Source organism: Populus trichocarpa, chromosome 13 (assembly GCF_000002775.5).
Source record: "Populus trichocarpa isolate Nisqually-1 chromosome 13, P.trichocarpa_v4.1, whole genome shotgun sequence".
NCBI lineage: Eukaryota > Viridiplantae > Streptophyta > Magnoliopsida > Malpighiales > Salicaceae > Populus > Populus trichocarpa.
The window spans coordinates 14,594,193-14,613,505 of NC_037297.2; the positions used below are offsets into that span (position 1 = coordinate 14,594,193).

General features: G+C 29.6%; 1 protein-coding gene and 1 non-coding gene across 3 annotated transcripts; both read left to right on the forward strand.

The window, feature by feature from the left end:
• Positions 1–4,753: 4,753 nt before the first annotated feature.
• On the forward strand, positions 4,754–6,447 carry LOC7494445 (uncharacterized). The gene is made up of 2 exons (XR_008057156.1): positions 4,754–5,285; positions 5,519–6,447. It is a non-coding gene; the product is annotated as an uncharacterized LOC7494445 (transcript).
• Positions 6,448–13,255: 6,808 nt separating this feature from the next.
• LOC7497411 (uncharacterized) lies at positions 13,256–17,894 on the forward strand. 2 transcript variants are annotated; one of them, XM_024583313.2, is made up of 5 exons: positions 13,256–13,341; positions 14,014–16,140; positions 16,608–16,709; positions 16,807–16,981; positions 17,409–17,894. In XM_024583313.2, the coding sequence occupies exons 2-5, from the start codon at positions 14,321–14,323 to the stop codon at positions 17,613–17,615; spliced, it is 2,304 nt and encodes a 767-aa protein (XP_024439081.2). In that variant the 5' UTR covers positions 13,256–13,341; positions 14,014–14,320; the 3' UTR covers positions 17,616–17,894. The 2 variants fall into 2 exon arrangements, with proteins under 2 accessions (XP_024439081.2, XP_002319391.4); XM_002319355.4 differs by having other exon boundaries at positions 13,262–13,341; positions 14,174–16,140.
• Positions 17,895–19,313: the final 1,419 nt, after the last annotated feature.

The following is a 19,313-nucleotide window of genomic DNA, read 5'->3' on the forward strand; positions in this document are numbered from 1 at the left end:
CTCAAACTTGTACCACTAACTTGCATAATGCCCAACGAACATTCAAAAGAAGATTCAATCTTTCTTTCTTATCATTTTGGTTTGAAAGAACGTTTGCAGGTATCTTTGATCGAATTAGATCAGTGGCCACATGGGTTGACGTTCAGATGATAGACATTTTGGTTATAAATTAAATGAAGTAGCATCAGCACAATCACTTTCACTCAAATCATGCAACTCCAGGTACAAACATGAGGTTTATCTTGTCAACAAAATGTGAAGACGATAATGCTAATAATTCACAATTAAAGCATCCAGAATTTCTAATAAATATGTGGTAAGGGAAAGAAAATCGGGCTTCAATCAAGCTCAGCCCAGTGTTTTAAGAAAGAAAAAGGACAAATCAATATGATTTTTGTAATTCATCCATCTTCAATTTCAATTTCAACTTCACTTAGGAAACGTTTGGGAACGTGGTTGCGGTTGCGTTCCCAAAAAATTTTAATTTTTTTTTTTACTAAAATTTAATATGGTTTGTATGTTTTGGATCGTTTTGATGTGCTGATGTCAAAAATGATTTTTAAAAAATGAAAAAACATCATTGACATGCATTTTAACACGAAAAGTTATTTGAAAAACACCCGCAACCACACTGCCAAACACGCTCTTACCCTACCTTTGTGCAGAGCTTCAGTCTCCTTACTCTATCTTCTAGGTATCAAGCAACATAAACTGTAGCAAAATTGAATCCTAAATTTAATTTCCACTTGGCTCTTTTTTTATTTAGAGACTGTTTGATATTGTAATAATAGTTGTTTTTTAAAATGTTTTTGTTTGGAAATGCATGTAAATAATATTTTAAAAAAATATTATTTTTTATATTAGCGCATTAAAACAATCCAAAAATATATATAAAAAATAATTTTAAATAAAAAAAATTAAGGAAATGTAGCAAGCCGTGTTCCCACACAAGCTTTAAAACTCACAATTGCAAGAGCATGTGCTTTGAAATGGAAGGATTTATGAGGCTAGAGAACCTACATAATAACTTAGCCTAGAGAAAATCTCATATCCTAAGCTGGAGGAGTCACAATGGATTTCTTGTAGATTTTTTTGGCCCATGAGAAGCCCATAGGCCTTAGTTTATGAGAAATAAAAGAATCCTTATAATACAATTAGTTTGATTCCTTACGCTATGTTATGGGATGAAACTTCTTTTTTTCTCAACCAAAAAAAATGCAGACATTATTAATGTTTTTCTTTTCACCATCAATAAAAATTTTAACTGCGAACTAACAATTTTATATGTATATTTAATAAAATAAATTAAGAATTATATATATTCTAATAAACAATAATAAATTTATTAATTACAAAAAAAAACTGAGTTGGCAGGTGAGATAAAAATGTTATTTATTAGAAGAAGAAAAAGAGGTTGGATATTTATTTCAATTTGAAATTCGGTCTCTAAAGATTTAATTGGTTTGGGTTAATAAAATTGAATTTTATTTTGTTAAATCAAGCATTAACTCAATATCAACACTTGTTATTAACATCGCAAGAGTCTCGTATAAAATCCAAACAAAACAAAACACTAAACCCAATTCCAAGCCAATTTAATGTGGAAGGATTGAATTGAGAATAAAAAAATGTCAATTGAAAAAAATAGGAGAGAATATTATGGGTAACTATCACAAACTCTATTTTCATTACTTTTTAATATTTCTTTCATCTTGTGTTACCTCGTGTTTTTATAATTCAAAATATTATTTCATGATTTATTGAACATTAATTTTATAGAACCGTACTATAATTGTTAAAATGAGAGCAGAATGACTCAATAAAAAAAGATGGGAACGAAAAAAAAGTTGAGGGTTTTTAAATGAGAAGTAAAAGGATCCAACATAAAAAAAACAAAAGATTTGAATGGAAAAAAAGTAACCAATAAAAAAAATTGGATGAAAAAAATAAAGTTAAGGTAGCTAAAGTAGGAGAAGAAGATAAGCTTGAGAGAAACTATATAAAAATTGAAAAGGACAAAAACAATGAAAGATTTGGCGCAACTAGTTTACTGTTCTCATAAACAATGCTACAACCCCAAATCTTTTAATGTTTTTTTTTTTTAATAATAATAGAATTAAAAGGTGCGATGTTTTTATCATGCATCTATTGTTTATTCCCTCACATTAAATGGTTCACTTCAGTATTAATAATAGTTATTTTTTCTTTCTAGGTCCCTGAATTGTTTTTACACATTAGACATTGAATTTGCTCTCTCAAGTTTCATCTTTTATATTATTTGGTCCTGTTCTTTTGAACTTTTGAAATTTTACTTGTGAAATTTCATTTTTTTTAATATTTTAATCCATTATTGTTGTGAAAAAACAGAGGAAGTCATCCAAAAAAAGAAGAGAGGAAGCTTTTGGGTGGCTAAATTTCGACCACCAATGATAATTTTAGTATTTATGAATTCATCACTAAAAGAACTCAATGGAGATGGTTTATATCTTCAATAACGCGTAAAAATAAATAAATAAAGGCTTGATAATTTTTTAACTTGATTTAATTTTGAGTTATATTAAAGTATGTTTTGTTGATAGATTTGGAATTTTAAAGGCTGTGTGATATTTTTCATGTTTTTGGTTTTAAAAAAGTTAAAATTTGGTTTTATAAGTTTAAAAACTTGAACCTTGATTTTTCAATCATTAGAACTTTTGGTGATTAGAAAATGTTGCATGCAGATGATGTGTCATTTTAATTAAAAAAATAATAATAAAAACAATGTGTCATTTAATTTTTATTTTTTAAAAAATAGATACACAATCTTGAACTTCCAATTTAAATGCATTTGGGACTTTTTAAAGGGCATATCCTTCCATTCTAGGAGTGCATGACCTTTCTTCTAAATAGCCTCTTATTTTTTTTTTGTATTTTATAATAAGATTATCTTAACTAAATTTATTAAAATAATATTAAAATAATTATCCAATTATATCATAGTTTTTAAATAATATTCGATTTTTTGTAGTAATATTAACAACTGCTTTCTAAATAATTATATATGATCAATCTAATATCCAAAATATTTTCAAATAATTTCTCATGAATATTTAATATGAATAAAATATATATATTTTTATGTTTTTTGTAATTCTTTATATAATTTATTTGAAATTGATTTTTCTTATGTTTTTTATACATTCACGCTAAAATTAACAATCCATGATTTTTCTTATTTCAAATCATTATTTTTTTTTCAAATATGTTTTTTACTTTTACTTGTATTCAAATATTTATCTTTTTTATAACATGAGTCTTTATGTAATCTCTAATTTACAACTAAATAATAATAATACAAAAAATCATAAAATTGTTCTAAAAATATCCAGTTCCAGGCATCAATCACTATGCATATAAACAAAAAGCAAAAAGAAAAAAGAAAAAAGAAAAAAGAAAAGAAAAGAAAAGAAAAGAAAAATAAATCTAGAGAAAAATCCAAGTCCAAATTTAGAGGAAGTTTACCTTAAACCCTAGAAGTTCCAATTGCCATAGAACACATCCTTCCCTTCCCAACGACAAACAATAAAAGAGAGTTAAATCTTCTCACCTGTCCATCACGGGCAGCACTCACTCTGCCTATCATCACCACCTTTTCTACCTACAAAGCCACACAGAGAACAGAAAAATCAAATCCATGTATAAAACATCCGTACAGCACTCACATATAATAAATGTATGCCCCACTCGTTACTAAATTATCCTCTCTTTTTTTTCTTCAAGTCACCATAACCTTTAATTCCTTATTTGTTTTCTATAAATATTAAGAGCTAATTAATTTTAAAAAATTATATAAATTATATTTTAAGATCTTACCAGATTGTTTAAGTTTTTAAATTGAGTTGATTTTTTAATATGATATTAGAGTCTTATTGATGATCATGCAGTTATGAGTTCAAATCTCACCATTCTCATTCTAATTGATAAAAATTAAGTAAAAAATATTGTGAGTATATACAAATTTCAAGTCTAAAATACTTGAAAGTGTATGTTAGAGAATTATATAAATTATATATTGGAGTTTCACTTAATATATTCTTTGACAATTAATCAGCATTTTTCATTTATTTATCTTTATTTTTATTTTATTTTGCTTTTCTATTTTAAGAAATGGAAAAGAAAAAGAAAAAGGTAAATAATGTAAAAAGATTGATGAGAAATGAAGATTTTTTTTTAAATAATTAAAATAATATTAAATTAAATATGATCAATACTGGTTGACAGATTGATTAATTAATTTTTAAAATTAAAGGGGCTATTTAATTAATTTAGAAAAACTCGAAGAATTAATTTATAATTTACTTCATCCAATTCAAAGGAGAGATCAGTCTCATGCATGCATTAGAAACTCCATTTAACCTAATTTTTTTATCATAGTTAAGTAAGTTTACTTCTTTCATTATTTTTTTTTAAATCCAAATCTTGAAATTAGTATTTGTAAAAATTTATTTTCTTAATGTATCAAATCAATAAAAAGCATGGATGATTAAACTATTTTGAGAAAAAAACTTAATCTCAGTTGATATGCAAGCTGATACAAAGATTCTCTACCTAAAATTATCGGGGGAGAATTTTTTAAATAATATTTTTTTCTTGAAATTAAAACAGTGAATAATAACATGAATAACATACACACAATTACCTTCGGATGAAAACTAAAAAAAATCCTAATTATTTAATTATCTACCAGTATTAAATGGACGGCATTCATGCCGACCTTGTGCTTTCGAGTAAGAACCCCACTAACAAAACAAACCACAAGCTATCTTTTGTATCATTTCTTGTTCTTTCCCACAATATTCAAACCAAAAACACACCCAAATATATGTTAGCAAATACATTAATGATCCTTAAAACCACATACTAGCTAGCTAGTACTCGTAATTATCAACACCTTTCTTTATGATCATCAAGTCTTTATGTTACAAACAACAGTAATTATGAAGAACGTTTCAAGAAACAAGTTCTTGCTATGTTTTAAGCCAGTTGTTGATATGGATCAGCTAGTACTTAATCACTCCAAAGTTGGTGTTGTTGATCACTCAACAGACAAGTCTTTGAAGCATCTTTCCAGGGACAAGAAGGAAAGGGATCATATGAAGCGTTTGGTCCCAAATTCTTCTTTGCTTTCAGAAGATAATGATACGTGTTCAGCAATAATTTCTTCATCGGAGAATTCATTGATTCTTCATTCTTCAAAGAAAAACTTATCTCGTGTGATCAAGGCCGTTTTCTTCGAGACCATACTGGTTAGTTCATCAAGGTTTTTATTTTCATGTTGTGTTTCAAGCTCAAATTTCTACAACAATTAATGATTGTTCAAAAATTTATATTTTGATAGCTTTTCAAAGGTTTTTCTTTATGAGCATGTGTTTTCAAGCTTAAATTTTTAGAATTGACTGCTTAAGAAAAATTATAGTTATTTTTTTCAAGGAATTTTTTTTTGGGTGATGCTCATATGTTTAGTTTTATTGTTTTTCAGTCCAAGAGAATTCACGATAGAAAAGGTAATCTATGTCAAGACTCGAATATTGGATCAAAGCCTTCTTCTTCTTCTTCTTCTTCTTCTTCTTCTTCACCACCACCACCACCACCATCAATGGACAGCAAGAAATCTTTGGATGATACAAGTGATCATGACAATACCAACTTGGTCAATAAGGTATTGATCGATACTCATCAAGCTAATGAAGTAACATCTTGTCCAAGTTCGATATCAGAATCAAGAAAATTGTCCAAGATAAAGAACTCAAGAAACCCAAATCAAGAACTTGAATTCAAGGCAAAAACCATGGACAAGTCAGGCATATATCTATTCCTTATTAGTCTTACGGTGACAGTTTTATGGGGTAAGCTATGTGCAATATTTTTCACCATAATCTGGTTGTATTTTCTGCCTCGAAGACAGCACAATACTAGCCGGCCCCAAAATGTTACAAGAAGCTTGTGGTTGCCAGAGAAAGAAGAGAGCAAAGATCAGTACTCCTACAAGAAGAAGGTCATAATGGAAGGGCTGCTTGAAAGGAACCATCAGAGGGTTAACGGCATTAAATTCTTGACGTGAAAATTCTATTTTTCGTGTTTGATGCAATCTCTTCTTCTCTGGTTTTGAGAAAAAAAATTAAAGTCCTGGCAGGGTTCAGGAGATGGATCACACGCTAGTTTCTTGTACTGTTGCCCCTTTTGCATTTCGGGGTCTGGCAGAATCAGAGCGCACAACATTCTCATTTGCTTTTTGCTCCTTTCCTAGCTTTATTTATTTATTTATTTTTTATTTTCTTTTGGAGAATTGTAAGATATTATCAAGAGAAAATAATATAAAGAAACCGGATTAATGTATTATAGAATGGATGGGGTCATGGTTTGTTGGATGCTTTTATTTAATTGAAAAACAATTATTTTATTTAATAATTAAGAGGTATCTCCGGACCAATTAACAAGTTAATTAGGATTAAATTGTCTCTTTAGATGATTTTGATGATATATTCTCCACATCGATCATTCTCTTACATTAATAAATATTGTCTCAAGACATAAACTTATAAAATTAAGAAAGAGCATATATTCTCAACCACGAGGTCCATATTGAGGTTTAATTGGCAAAAAATACTGCTATTTAAAATTCTTAATTTTATTATGAGAGTATTAAAAAATATATACTTTTTAAAACTATTACAAAATATTTTCAATGGTAAAAAAAGATTAGAATATAGATAACACTATAGTTGACAACTTTGATATGTACATATACAATTTATTATATATTAATGATGTAATAATTAACAATTTCAAGAAGAAAAGACAATAATATTATTGAAAATGCAGGCATGCATGTAACACCAATAAAAGCTTATGTACTATAAATGGTTTTTCTGCAATTAAAGCAATTAATTGGAAGGTAAACTGTTTTTAGAAAGGCTGAAATTCAAGCACTTTTAGTCTATTAGGTGAAAAAGAGCTCTTAAACTTGAAACAACTTTGAACTACAATCTTTAGAAGAAAGGCTGAAATTCGTGTACTTTATTTAGTGTATTAGGCTAGCTGGGCATGCCATACCAAACCATATATTCTAATTTTCTTGGCATAACTCAAGGTCCCTCGCTACTTTTAGCCCTTTAGAAAATTGCAAAGTTTATATATATGGGACATCAGCCTGAACTGCTTTCCCTTAACCTATTTTTTAAATTATTAAATTAATATTTTTAATATTTTTATGGTTTTAATACATTCATATTAAAAATAAATCTAAAAAAATATATTATTTTAATATATTTTAAATTAAAAAATATTTATAAAAAAAACATCTTAATACACCCACTTGACTGTCGTCCTTTATAAGAACGGGTCCTCAAAAATTTTAAATAGAAAGTTGTGGTAGGGATAGATGGAGTTTGGGAATATTCTTCTTGCTTTTGATTCTCCAGCCATGTACAGCAAGCACCAAAATTAGTTAACTAGTGTAAAACCTGTTTTTTCTTGTCGGGAGTATAGATTAAAATGATTTTTTTTATTTTTTTAAAAATTATTTTTAAAATCAATGTATCAAAACAATCCAATATATATAAAAAAATTAATTTTTAGTAAAATAAAATATTTAATTTTTTAAAAAAAACGAGCTGGCTTGTATTTTTAAAAACAAATGTTCAAAATGAGTTCAAATTCAGTAATTTGGCCTAGATACTCTATATTTGCCTTTAATGGGGCCGGCCCTAGTCTTGTCTACGTTAGCTTGCTAGCACTACTATAAAAGAAGAGAGTGTTTATTTTTTTTTTTTTAATGTTTTTAAATTAATGTTTTAAGTATTTTTCTATGGTTTTAATATATTATATTAATTTTTTATTTAAAAATATTTTTTAATATATTTTCAATTAAAAAAATATCTTACACTGCATTATTAAATACACGCTAAATAAAATGAAAAAAAAATTGTAGCAATAAAAGAAAAAAAATGAATATACAAACTTTGTTTTCTTGAAAAATCTCATTAGATCACAAATATTGTCATTTATACTTAACGTGTAAAATCACGTTTTTCATTTTTTTTAGCCAAAGACTAACGATGGCTCCTTGTACTGTCATAACTCTCCAACCACAACATGGAGCTCCTCTTATAATACACCAATTATAAGGGGGAATAATGAGGAATTAATGAAAGGTTATTTATTTATTTATTATTATTCCCTTTTCTTTCTTTTGGTTCTGTGAATATTGTTCATGATTTTGTATAGTATGTGCTAATGGGGAAATATGCTTATTATGTAGACCACACCACAACGATCTTCCATGTGATAATTAAATATAGATAATTATATGTTTAATTGAATATTTTTTTTTGTTAGAAAATAATATAAATTATATCCTGGAACCTTACCTAACAGTTTAAGCTATTGGGTTGAGATGGTTCTTTAACATGGTATCAGAATCTTGATGACCAAACGATCACAAGTTTGAATCTCACCATCTTCATTTATTTGATAAAAAATAAGCACAAGGTTATATAAGTTTGTGCAGATTAAATTATTAAATTGAAATGATTCTTTTATCTTTTTAAACCAAAATACTCTTCATACATTAATGAAAGAGGAAAAGACCTAATTAATATTTTTAAAACCAAAGTATTCCCTATTATGGAGACCACACCACAACGATCTTCTGATCATGACCTAATTAATATTCTAGCAATGATCGATGGACTTTGTTTTCTTTATTGGTAAGGTATTTATTATAAAAGTGATGATGTATTCTTTCACTTTCTTCAATTTCTTAGATTTAAACTTTATCTAAAAAAAAATATTAATTTTTCTTGAATATATCAAATTGATATGAAAAATATATTCTTAAAATTAATTTGTATTCAATACAGGTTGTAGCTAATATTTTAATATCAGTAAGTTTTCTTTTATATTTTAACTCCTAAAAATTTCATATTTAATTGTTCTATCTAACGAATTATCAATTCATTGTTACTTTTCATAAGAAACAAATTCATAATATTTTTTTTAATGTACCATTTCTCTCACTTGTAAATTAATCTACAATTGTAATATATATATATATATATATATATATATATATATATATATATATATATATATATATATAATGCAAATCTTGATTATATTCAAATAAAATGATGATAGTAGAATATAAAACATAATTCTTTTTATTTTTAAATATATCCTTTTAAAATAAAAAATTAATGATCCTTATCATAATGAGGTGCTTTAAACCTTTAATAAGAATTATAGTAATTTACAAGAATAAAATTGTATGGTAATAAATCTTTAATTTCTTAAAGAAATTGTAACAAATGTTTTAGGCTAAAAAATATAGATTAAAAACAAAAACTACATAGTGAAACTTGTTGCAAAGTATTTTATAAGAAAAAAAATAACAAATTCCCAAGTGTGTTTTAAGGATTTTGTTGAAAAAAAAAAAAAGCAAAAAGACCCAGGAGCTAGGGGAAATGCATCTCAAGTACACCAATTAATAGATATGAGAGGATAAACGTTGGATTCACAAGGATAAATGATTGATTTATCCATTCAAAGCAATCTACGAGAAGGATTGTCTTTAACAGAATATATTATTTCTTGCTATGAAGCCCGAAAAAGAGTTGTGGATACTGCTGTACGAACATCAGATGCTGGATATCTTACGCGTCAAATATTGGATATCTTACACACAGAGTTGTTGAAGTAGTTCAATACATTGTTGTACATAGAACACACTGTAGCACCACCCGAGAGATTTACATGAGTTTTCTTATTTGGGGGGGAAAAAAAACTTGAAAGCCAAACTTATAATTCTAACAAAAATATCATTGACCTTATTTTAGAGTGCGCCAACATCTCATATATCAAGAGCCATACAAAGGAATATATGTATGCATTTTTATTTTTTCCTTTATGATATTTGATGACTATAAACATTCCTAAACAAAACAAGAGAAATAATAAATGAATTAACCAAGGCAATGGCTAAACAAAGATTTACAAGGCTCATTAGCTTGCCTAGCCACTTTTAATGTTCCAGAACAATAAAGTCAGGTGCTTTATTAAGGCAAAAGAGTCGTGTGCTTTATTAAGGCAAAAGGTGGAAAAAAGACATGACTTTAAAACTTGATTTAGTTCATTTAAGGTCCGCAGTGTGCCAGTTCCTGAGCTTCCTGGTTGTCAATCTCTAATCAAGGAAAGAAAATCTTTACATGTGTCAGGTCCGCCATTAGTTTATCCACAACTTATGCGAGTCTACTAATGGCGAGTTTGATCAACTAATCAAGTAATTATCAAACTTCTAATCTTGAAAAAAAAGTTATTAAAACTGGATTAGTCTACAACTGGTTTAAGGTTTTCATCATGAGTTTAAAAGATAAACTTAAATTAACCAAATCAATCAAAATAAAATTATTTGAAAAAATCAAATTAATTTTTAATTGAATTGTAGTCGGTTCAAGAATGAGAATACACTAAAATAATTTAAATAAAAAATACATTAAAATAATATTAAACATGGAGAATTGATATGATTTTGCAAGATTGGAACACTATTAGATATCCTTTATCAACTTTGGAATGCGTGATATTTTTACTTTATAATTTTGTTAATATATCTATGTATAATACAAACGGTTTTTTGTTATACAATATGTTCGTTAGCCATAAAAATACTTGATGTAGTTTGGCTTGTAAACGTGCATGATTTTGAGATGTTGGATGATAATTCGATATTACTAGATAAGGATCTGGCACCGTCAAATAATATAGATAACTTAACAAATATTTTTATGGATCAAATGGACAAGTTTAGATACTAGAAAAGATCTGGAACGATCATGACTGATTAGCTTCTTAAAAGTACGATAACGGAAGATCCGACCATTCAATCGAACTCAAATTTTTATAGGTAATTCTACAAGAAATTTTTTGTTGGAAAACCACTATGTCGCTGAACAAACCGTTAGATCTTTCATAATCATGTTTTGAGCATTGCTGCTCCTGATATGGTAGTTTGTAGTATTTCTCCTATGTTTTTTTGGATTCTATATTTTAATTCAGATGTTTTATATATATATATATATATATATATATATATATATATATATATATATATATATATTCAGATTCCTAGTTGTTTTTAAGGGATGTTGAGTTTTCTGATCTATTTAAAGGTCTTGTAACCTTTTAAAAAGCAACCATTATATGCTTTAATTTTCAAAGAGTAAAATTATAAAATTAGAGTTTATATCTGTAACTCTCTTAGTCCATTAATTAAAAAAGCAACCATGATTTTTTGTGTCTCTTAAAATTATAAAATTGTTATGCTGTTAGTTGGATAAAATAAAATTTTAAACGTAAAAATGGATGTTCAAGCATTGTTAGCATGTTTTGAAAAGTAAATTTTTTTTTTGACTCATATCATAGACCCAACTTGATTTAATAAATTAGTTTTATTTGATTATATAATAAAAAAGCAAATAAAATAAATGACCCGAATTAAAAAATATATAAATGGACCAAAGCAAAGTAATCTTGAGCTTAAGTCACACATATGCGCTCGCTCAGTTAGGCTCAATCTTATTTATGAATTTCAATAGAGAATACCTAAGAAAACAAAGGCCATATTATTATGTTACTAAAATATAATAAAAATTATAAAAATAAATTTAAATTTTGTATTGAAAAGTGTATGTGAGACTTGCTAGATACAATGAGAAAAATCCTCTATTTACAAAGAAAATAAACTTATTGGGTAAGTTAGATGCAAACTTGGACTTAGGTTGTAAAACTAAAATAACCTTATAGAAAGAAAATTGATAAAAAAAATATAATGTCCAATTCCTAATAATCCAAATATAGAAAGATGAAATTAAAAAAAAATCAATTAATAAAAAAAAAACAAACAAACCCGTATAAGTTTGTCAAACTCTGTGAGTTGGATAATGCGAATAGCATAACCTAATAGAAGGAAAAATCAAAAAAATTATGAAACTCAATTCTAAAACTAATTCAATGTTGAAAGATAAAAAAAAAATCAATCTTAAAAAAACAAACAAAAAAAATCCTAGTCGACTCAAGCTAACATGTCAAACTCGTGATGTAAGTCGTAAGATTAAGATAATCTCATAAAAAAAAAGTAAAAAAAATCACAAAACTTAATTTTCAATAAACCTAATGTTAAAGGATGAGATTGAAAAATAAAATTAGTGTAAAAAAAGAATTAAAAAAAATATTGATGTCAACCCGGGTTAGCCTTTCAAACCCATGATCCAGGTTATAATACTAAAATCATCCCATCAAAAAATAAAATAACAAAACTCAATTCCTAATCAATCCAATGTCGAAAGTTGAAATTAAAAAACATATCAACTTTACAAAAGACCCAAACACAAAAAGTAGCAATAAAAAAATAAGGATCAAATTTGACAAAAAAAAAAATATTATAGGACTTTGTTGTTGTTTTTTTACAGAGCAACACAAATCACAGAGAGAAATGAGAAAAAGAAGGAGAAAAAAAAAAGCCTCACCACCTTTCTATTGTGTGTTATAACCCTCTTTAACCTTATTTTTCAATGTATTTTAGAAAATATAAAAATTCAAAAAGAAAAAAAAATCTTTTCAATACAATTTAGTTAATTTACAGTATTTTTGGCATTTTTGCTTATTTTATTGTGTGATGAGTTTTTATAAAAAGAAAAGAATAAAATGATAAGCAAAAGAAAAAAAGGGAGAGACAAAGACAAAGACAAAAGCATTTGGTTTAGGCAATCCTCATGTATAATAAATACATTTTATTTTTCAAGAAAAAATAATGTAATTTATTTTAGATAAAATGTATAGAATGATTGATAATCTTTTAAATCTTATTATAAAACTAGATGAAGATTTTTTAATCTTTTCAATTTTGCCTCTTTTTAACTTATAGCTCACCTCAGTATCCTCTTTCTTCAATTTCTTTCAAACCTATCATTAATTCTCGACTACATGTAAAAAAAATAGAAACATCTCTAGCACATGCCAAGCTACATGTCAAGTATTAATAGTAAATCATATATATGTAGAGACCATATTAAAGACATTATCTTGAGTTGAGGGACTAAATAAATAAAAAAAGAATAGAAGGGCCATATTAAGTAAAACATAAGATCATAGGGACCAAATAAAATACCATTAACCCCCTTTATTTTTTTTAAAAAAACCCACCTAAATAACACAACCCAAAACGCCCATTTCCTTTCAATTCTCATTTTCAACTGCTTAGCGCGCTTCTTAACTACCTTTTTTCTCGCTCTCTCTCTCTCTCAGGTATATTTCTCTGCTGCCTTCATTGTCTAGCTAAAAGTATCTCTTGTTTCTTGAACTGATTAATTCAACATTAATGATTTTATCTTTCAGTTCTTATCATTTTTCTTTCTTGTTTTCATCATCAACGTTCTCTTTTCTTTTGTTATATAATTTATGCTATTTTCCTCAGTTTCTTTAGGGTTTATGTTACTGATTCTTGAACTTTGTTTTTGGTGAATGCAACCAAGAACTGATATAATTTCACTGTTTCAATGTTTCTTTACCATTTTTGTCTGGTTTAATGAAATGGGTCTTGGTCAAGTTTCTTTATTTCTTGTTGTTTCTTGGTTTCTTTGCCTATAAAGAAATGGGTTTGGTTTAGTCTCTCGGTTAAATTGCCTTAGTTGCTTTATTGGTTTCATTGTGTTAATTTATAGATAATTATGTCGGATTTCACATTGTATATGGATTATGCTGAGTTTCTTTTGATTTTATGTGATTTTTGCATAATAGGTTTTTGAAAAACAATCACATTCTCTTGTTAACTTCATGTTAGACCAGAAAGCTTTTGTTTTGAATCTCCATTCTGTTTTGCCTTTTTCCTTTTGCCTAGTTGGTTGTTGTTTTATACTCTTATCTTTGATTTTGTGTTGTATTGTGGCCAATTCTTAATTAGTACTGCATTGGTTGCAGGATTCTAACGTTGGAATTGGTTATTTGTGTGCCTTAAAATATGTTGTTTTGTTGAAAAATCTTGTAAAGATGGCACATTCAGGAGCTTTGATTAGATAATGTGAATTGTGCTATCGGTGGTGACATATACTGTCTCATGTGTTTGGACTGCCTTTATTAGATATCAAGTGCAAAAGAGGAGCAACGGTGCCTTTATTAGATATCAAGTGCAAAAGAGGAGCAACGGGTTGATTATTATGGTTGCGCTGGTATCGCAAGGGGATGTGATATTGATTCTCCAAGTGTGGAGCATGCTGAAAAGAAGAAGATGAATAAAATGAAGACTGTGTCAGCCATGAGGGAGATAGATAGTCCGTCATCAAAAAGTGATGAATTTCCAAAGCAAGATGCCTCCTTGACAACTGAAGGTTCTGTTTGTACAAATGAAGCTCTATTTGATTACAACAGTAAAGATACAATCTGTTTTAAGGGTTCAGATCTGGGCAAAAAGGGTACTGAAGGAGCAGGCAGCAACCATATTACCAGGAATTTAGAGGAAGCTTGTAAGACCATGGACATTAAATCTTACTGCAAAGTTTGTGGCAGTGGAAGTACCAAATATGGCTGCCAGTGTTTTAATGTCGACAATGTTGATGTTATGATAAAATCTGATGTTGCAAACTATGGCTATCACCACCAAATCTGGAGGGCAAAGAAAAATACTCCATTGAACTGGCAGAAGAGGCAGAGAATTTTCAGGGAGGGTAAGTTGCATTGGGAAAGTAGATTGGATTGTGCAAACGTGAAGGAGCATATGAGCTTGGGAGAGAGAAATTTCCGTTCACGACAAAACTCATTTACTGATAAAGGGTTGCTACCCACACCCATGGTTTCTTCTGCTGGACACAGCAATGCTGCCTGTGTAAGTAACAGGATGACAAATGCAGAGAGAAAAATGCACAGGGGATTCGATAGTAAAGTAATTTTTCAACATGACTGTGTCCCTAAGCATAGGTTGAATGGGAATCATTCTCAATACTTTTCACGGTCAAATCAAGCCCAGGAAATTGAGTGTAACAAATCAAGATTGCTTTCTCATTGTACATTTGGGTATGATAGAAACCACAGTAGAGGAATAGGATGGGGAGGTTATGGTCAAACTTTCTCTAGGCCTATTTTCACTCATGGTTCATGCTGCTTAAATCCATCTTCAGCTGCTTCTGCTCATGTACAGCAAAGATTTACTAGGTTTATTCCTAGGATGAAACATGTGACAGATAGGTGTTCCGATACTTCTGTAGATGGTAAACTCCATTCGAGATTGATATATTACAATCAATACAGAGAAAGGCATGTTATTCCTTGTGGAGCAAAAGCAATGTGGGTTCCTGTTTGTACCAAGGATTCAGTGATGCCAGAGAAAACTTATCCTGCTAGTGTTTGTGATTCTTCTGATATCCTGCAATTTTCATGCAATGAGCTGACTGATAGCCATTCAAAAGGAGATGTGGTTCTTTCATGTGCTTTAAATGATTCTAAAAGCTCAAGCTTGACATCCAGTCACAGAAAAACCTCTGTTGAAGGGGAAGCCCCAAAATCTGAAGAGTTTTCTGCAGAAGCTCAGAAAGTTGAAAGTGCTATGGAAGATATGGCATGCACTGAAAAATCCAGAGATGTCTCTCAGTTCCTTGGGTCACAAGTGAGAACTGAAGAATCAAATGCTGCTCAAAAACTGCAACTAGAATATCAGAGTACATTGGGCCATCCAATAGCAGAGTTTGAAAGATTCCTTCACTCTGCTGCTCCTGTTATCACTTCCTCTTGTATATATAAAAATGAGCTGTCAAATAGTTCTCTTCATTTGACACAGATACCAATTACATCACTTCAGGCTGTTTGGAAGTGGTATGAGATGCCTGGGAATTATGGGTTAGAAGTCAAGGCAAGAGATTCTCAAAGTATAAATGGTTTGCTCGCCGGATCGACATCATTCTGTGCATATTTTGTTCCTTTCCTTTCAGCTGTTCAATTATATGGTTACCCACATCTCTCAGATGCTTGTCCGAAGGATCTGCACACAAACCCTGAACTCATATTCGAATTTTTTGAATCTGAGATGCCACATGTTCGAAAGCCTCTTCATTTAAAGTTAGTTTTCTAATTGCTATTTTCAATCTTGTCTATGCTATTATTGCTTTCTTCTGGAAGCAGCAACTTTTTATAAGTTCTTGTGAACTTCAAATGCAATCAGTTAATTAATGTGGATGCTACTCGGAACCATCAGCAAATGTGGCTAACCAGTTTTCCTTGTTTAGCTCCTTTTCTGCAATTTTCTATTGACAGAAATTGCATTCAAAGCTACTATAGTCAGACAACAGCATGCCTAATTAGAATATCCTTTGATATGCAATGTCATGTCTATGCGAAGAATCGATGATTTATAGCTGATGCCAAATCACTGAGACTTGAGGCTTTTTTAACTTTAGAAATGATCATTTAATTTGCCTCACTTTTGGTTACTTTCCTCTTCTTGAACAAACATCCTGTTTCCACACTCCACTACATCCCCAAAAACCTTCCAGTGAGATGCAACTGATCTTGTGTTATAATTGCAGAATAAGGGATCTCATCAGTATTGGAACTTCTAATCTTCAAGTGTTTGGTGATCCATCAAAGCTAGAATCTATGAACCTGCAGGATCTACACCCTGCTACTTGGTGAGAACAGACAAAATCATATAGTTCTTGTTATCTTTATTGCTCATGCAAGGGCTAACTTTTATCATATTCATCAATTCTGGATAAATGATTTCAGGTTTTCAGTTGCATGGTACCCTATATATCGAATTCCAGAGGGAAAGTTCAGTGCATCATTCCTGACTTACCATTTATTAGGTCAATCAGTTGTGCAAAGCATTCCAATTGATTCACTCAGTAAGATGTTTCAGATTGTCTTCCCAGTGATAGGATTACAAAGCTACAATACACAGGTAAAATACTATATAAAATGAACTCAAAACATTCTGATGATTTGAGGTCCAGATTGTACTTCTACATGTGGAAATGATGTTTGTAGGAGAAAGAAATTGCAGTCAGGGATTCATGTCATTACTTCATCTGATTTTCCATGGTCTTCATTTCTGAACAATGACATGGTCATTTTAAGTAGTTGATGAGAATTTGGTTGCATTGCTTGTATCGAAAGACAAGATTGATTGACATGTGGTATGATAACGTTCTTTTGTGTATAAGGTGATTAGTTCTTTTTATGTTGTGTTGTTTCGGTTTATGATACTTTTGTCTTTGGTATATGATAATGCTCTAAGAATAGTGTATTTTGGTGGGAGCCTACATTCCCAATCTGCCAAGACTTGTATGGAAGAGGCCGATTGATACCTCACATTCTTGTATCTGTAGGGTGAATGCTGGTTTGATCTCAGAACACCTGATGAACCTTCTTCAAGAAAAACCATCAAAGCTAGAACTGCTGCAATTCTCAGTGAAAGACGCAGAACACTGGAGGAAAATGCCTCACTTCTCTCTAGAGGAACTGTTACCAAAGATAAAGCCAAGGGGGTTAATCAGCATCCAGATTACATGTTCTTCACTTCTCGGAAGAGCTAGGTTGCCCCTTCCCGCATCACATCTGACGCCGTACTGATTTCTGGAAAACCAAAAACATCAGGTTTGTTTAGCAGAGATTTTCCACTGTAACTGTAGTTGATTTCCCTATAACATGCAGTTTAGCAGAGATTTTCCACTGTAAAATTAGAAATCGCTCTCCATTTCGAGTGGCTTTACATTGCAAAACTTTTTCCTGATTGAATAATACCTGCTGTATATTGCATCTCCATTTGCCGCAAACATATGATGTTACTGTATCTGTATTCCACCCTTCTTATATCTCTTTTCCTATTTCCCTCAATTTCTTTTCCCCTGATAGTATGCTGATGCCATGCCTCATAGGTCTTCTGATTGTAAATGTTGAACAGATAATACATTTAGTAAATCAAATTGTTAATTTTTTTCCACTTTAAATTTGAAGCCCATTTCTAGTCATGTATGCTGGGTCAATGCCTGTCAATTGAGGGCATCTTCCTTTCAATTCTTGATTGTTCTTGTTCACCCTGTATTGCACTTAAAATGAGTGGAATACGAATGAGTGGAATACGAATGCTTTGCTGAAATGACCTGAAATGACCTGAAATGAGAAGGCTAGAGTGTCTTCTGTTCGGAAGTCTGTAGCCATCAGAAGAAGCTAAATCCAATGCCATTGCTGATTTTTAAGGTCTTCTGCTGCACACACACATAACAGATTCTTGGTCCCAAGTCATGGCTCTCTTCAACTCAGATAACCTATTTTTAACTCTTTAAATTCCAAGAAAGAAAAAAAGAAATGGAATTCTTTTTACAGGCATTTGGGTGGGATGGACTTTTAATGTTAGAATCATCATAGGTGGTGTGTGTTAGGACCATCCAAGTCTTTTCTCATTAGTGTGCTAGAACCACTGTAGACCAAATATTAGATCATTTGGGTTCAGGGCAAGTTTCAGGTAAAGAGAAATTTTATGGTGCATGGGGAGTAAATAATAGTATCATCTTATTAGTTATTCTTTGGGGTTAATTTTATTTAGAAGAGAAAAATATTAAATAGAGATATTTGTTTCATTTTTGTGGGTCATATATTTTTTTGATTGTAGGTTAATCATAAGTTTTAAAGGTCCTGAAATAATTTGGCAAAAAAGAACTATGTAGGTTATTTATTTTATTTTTCTTTTTCTTTTTCTACATATTATAATACAAAGGAAAATGAATAACCGAAAGGTAATTATTAATTCATATATCTAAGTTTAGTGTTTAATTAAGTAAATAATGGTTTTAATTAAAAAAAAACTTTGCCTAACTTGGCTAACCAAGTTGACTTGGAAAACTAGGCCAAAAATCTAATTTGGGTTATTTTTCAAATTAAACTATTTAAATATTGACTTGATGAATCTTGATTAACTTGATCATGTTTTTAGTAACTCGATTGACTCTGTTAAACTCGATCTAAACCTAGTTGAGTTAACACCAAGCAATTGTTTTTTAAAAGAAAAAAAATGAAATGGTATATTTTAATAAAAAATAATTGACTTAGGTTGATTTGGTTACACAAAAGCATTTTTCAAGTTAAACTATTAAAGATAATGACTTGATGAATCTTGATTGACTTGATCATGTTTTTAGTGATTCGATTGACTTTGTTAAACTTGGTCTAACCCTAGTTGAGTTAATACCATGCAATTGTTTTTTAAAAGAAAAAAAAATGATATATTTTAATAA

What these genes read in the sequence shown, in the direction of transcription:
- LOC7497411 (XM_024583313.2), top strand. Translation starts at nt 14,321, where the DNA reads ATGAATAAAATGAAGACTGTGTCAGCCATGAGGGAGATAGATAGTCCG. An exon ending in CGAAAGCCTCTTCATTTAAA is followed by an intron (nt 16,141 to 16,607) that starts GTTAGTTTTCTA and finishes TTATAATTGCAG; the next exon opens with AATAAGGGATCTCATCAGTA. An exon ending in GATCTACACCCTGCTACTTG is followed by an intron (nt 16,710 to 16,806) that starts GTGAGAACAGAC and finishes AAATGATTTCAG; the next exon opens with GTTTTCAGTTGCATGGTACC.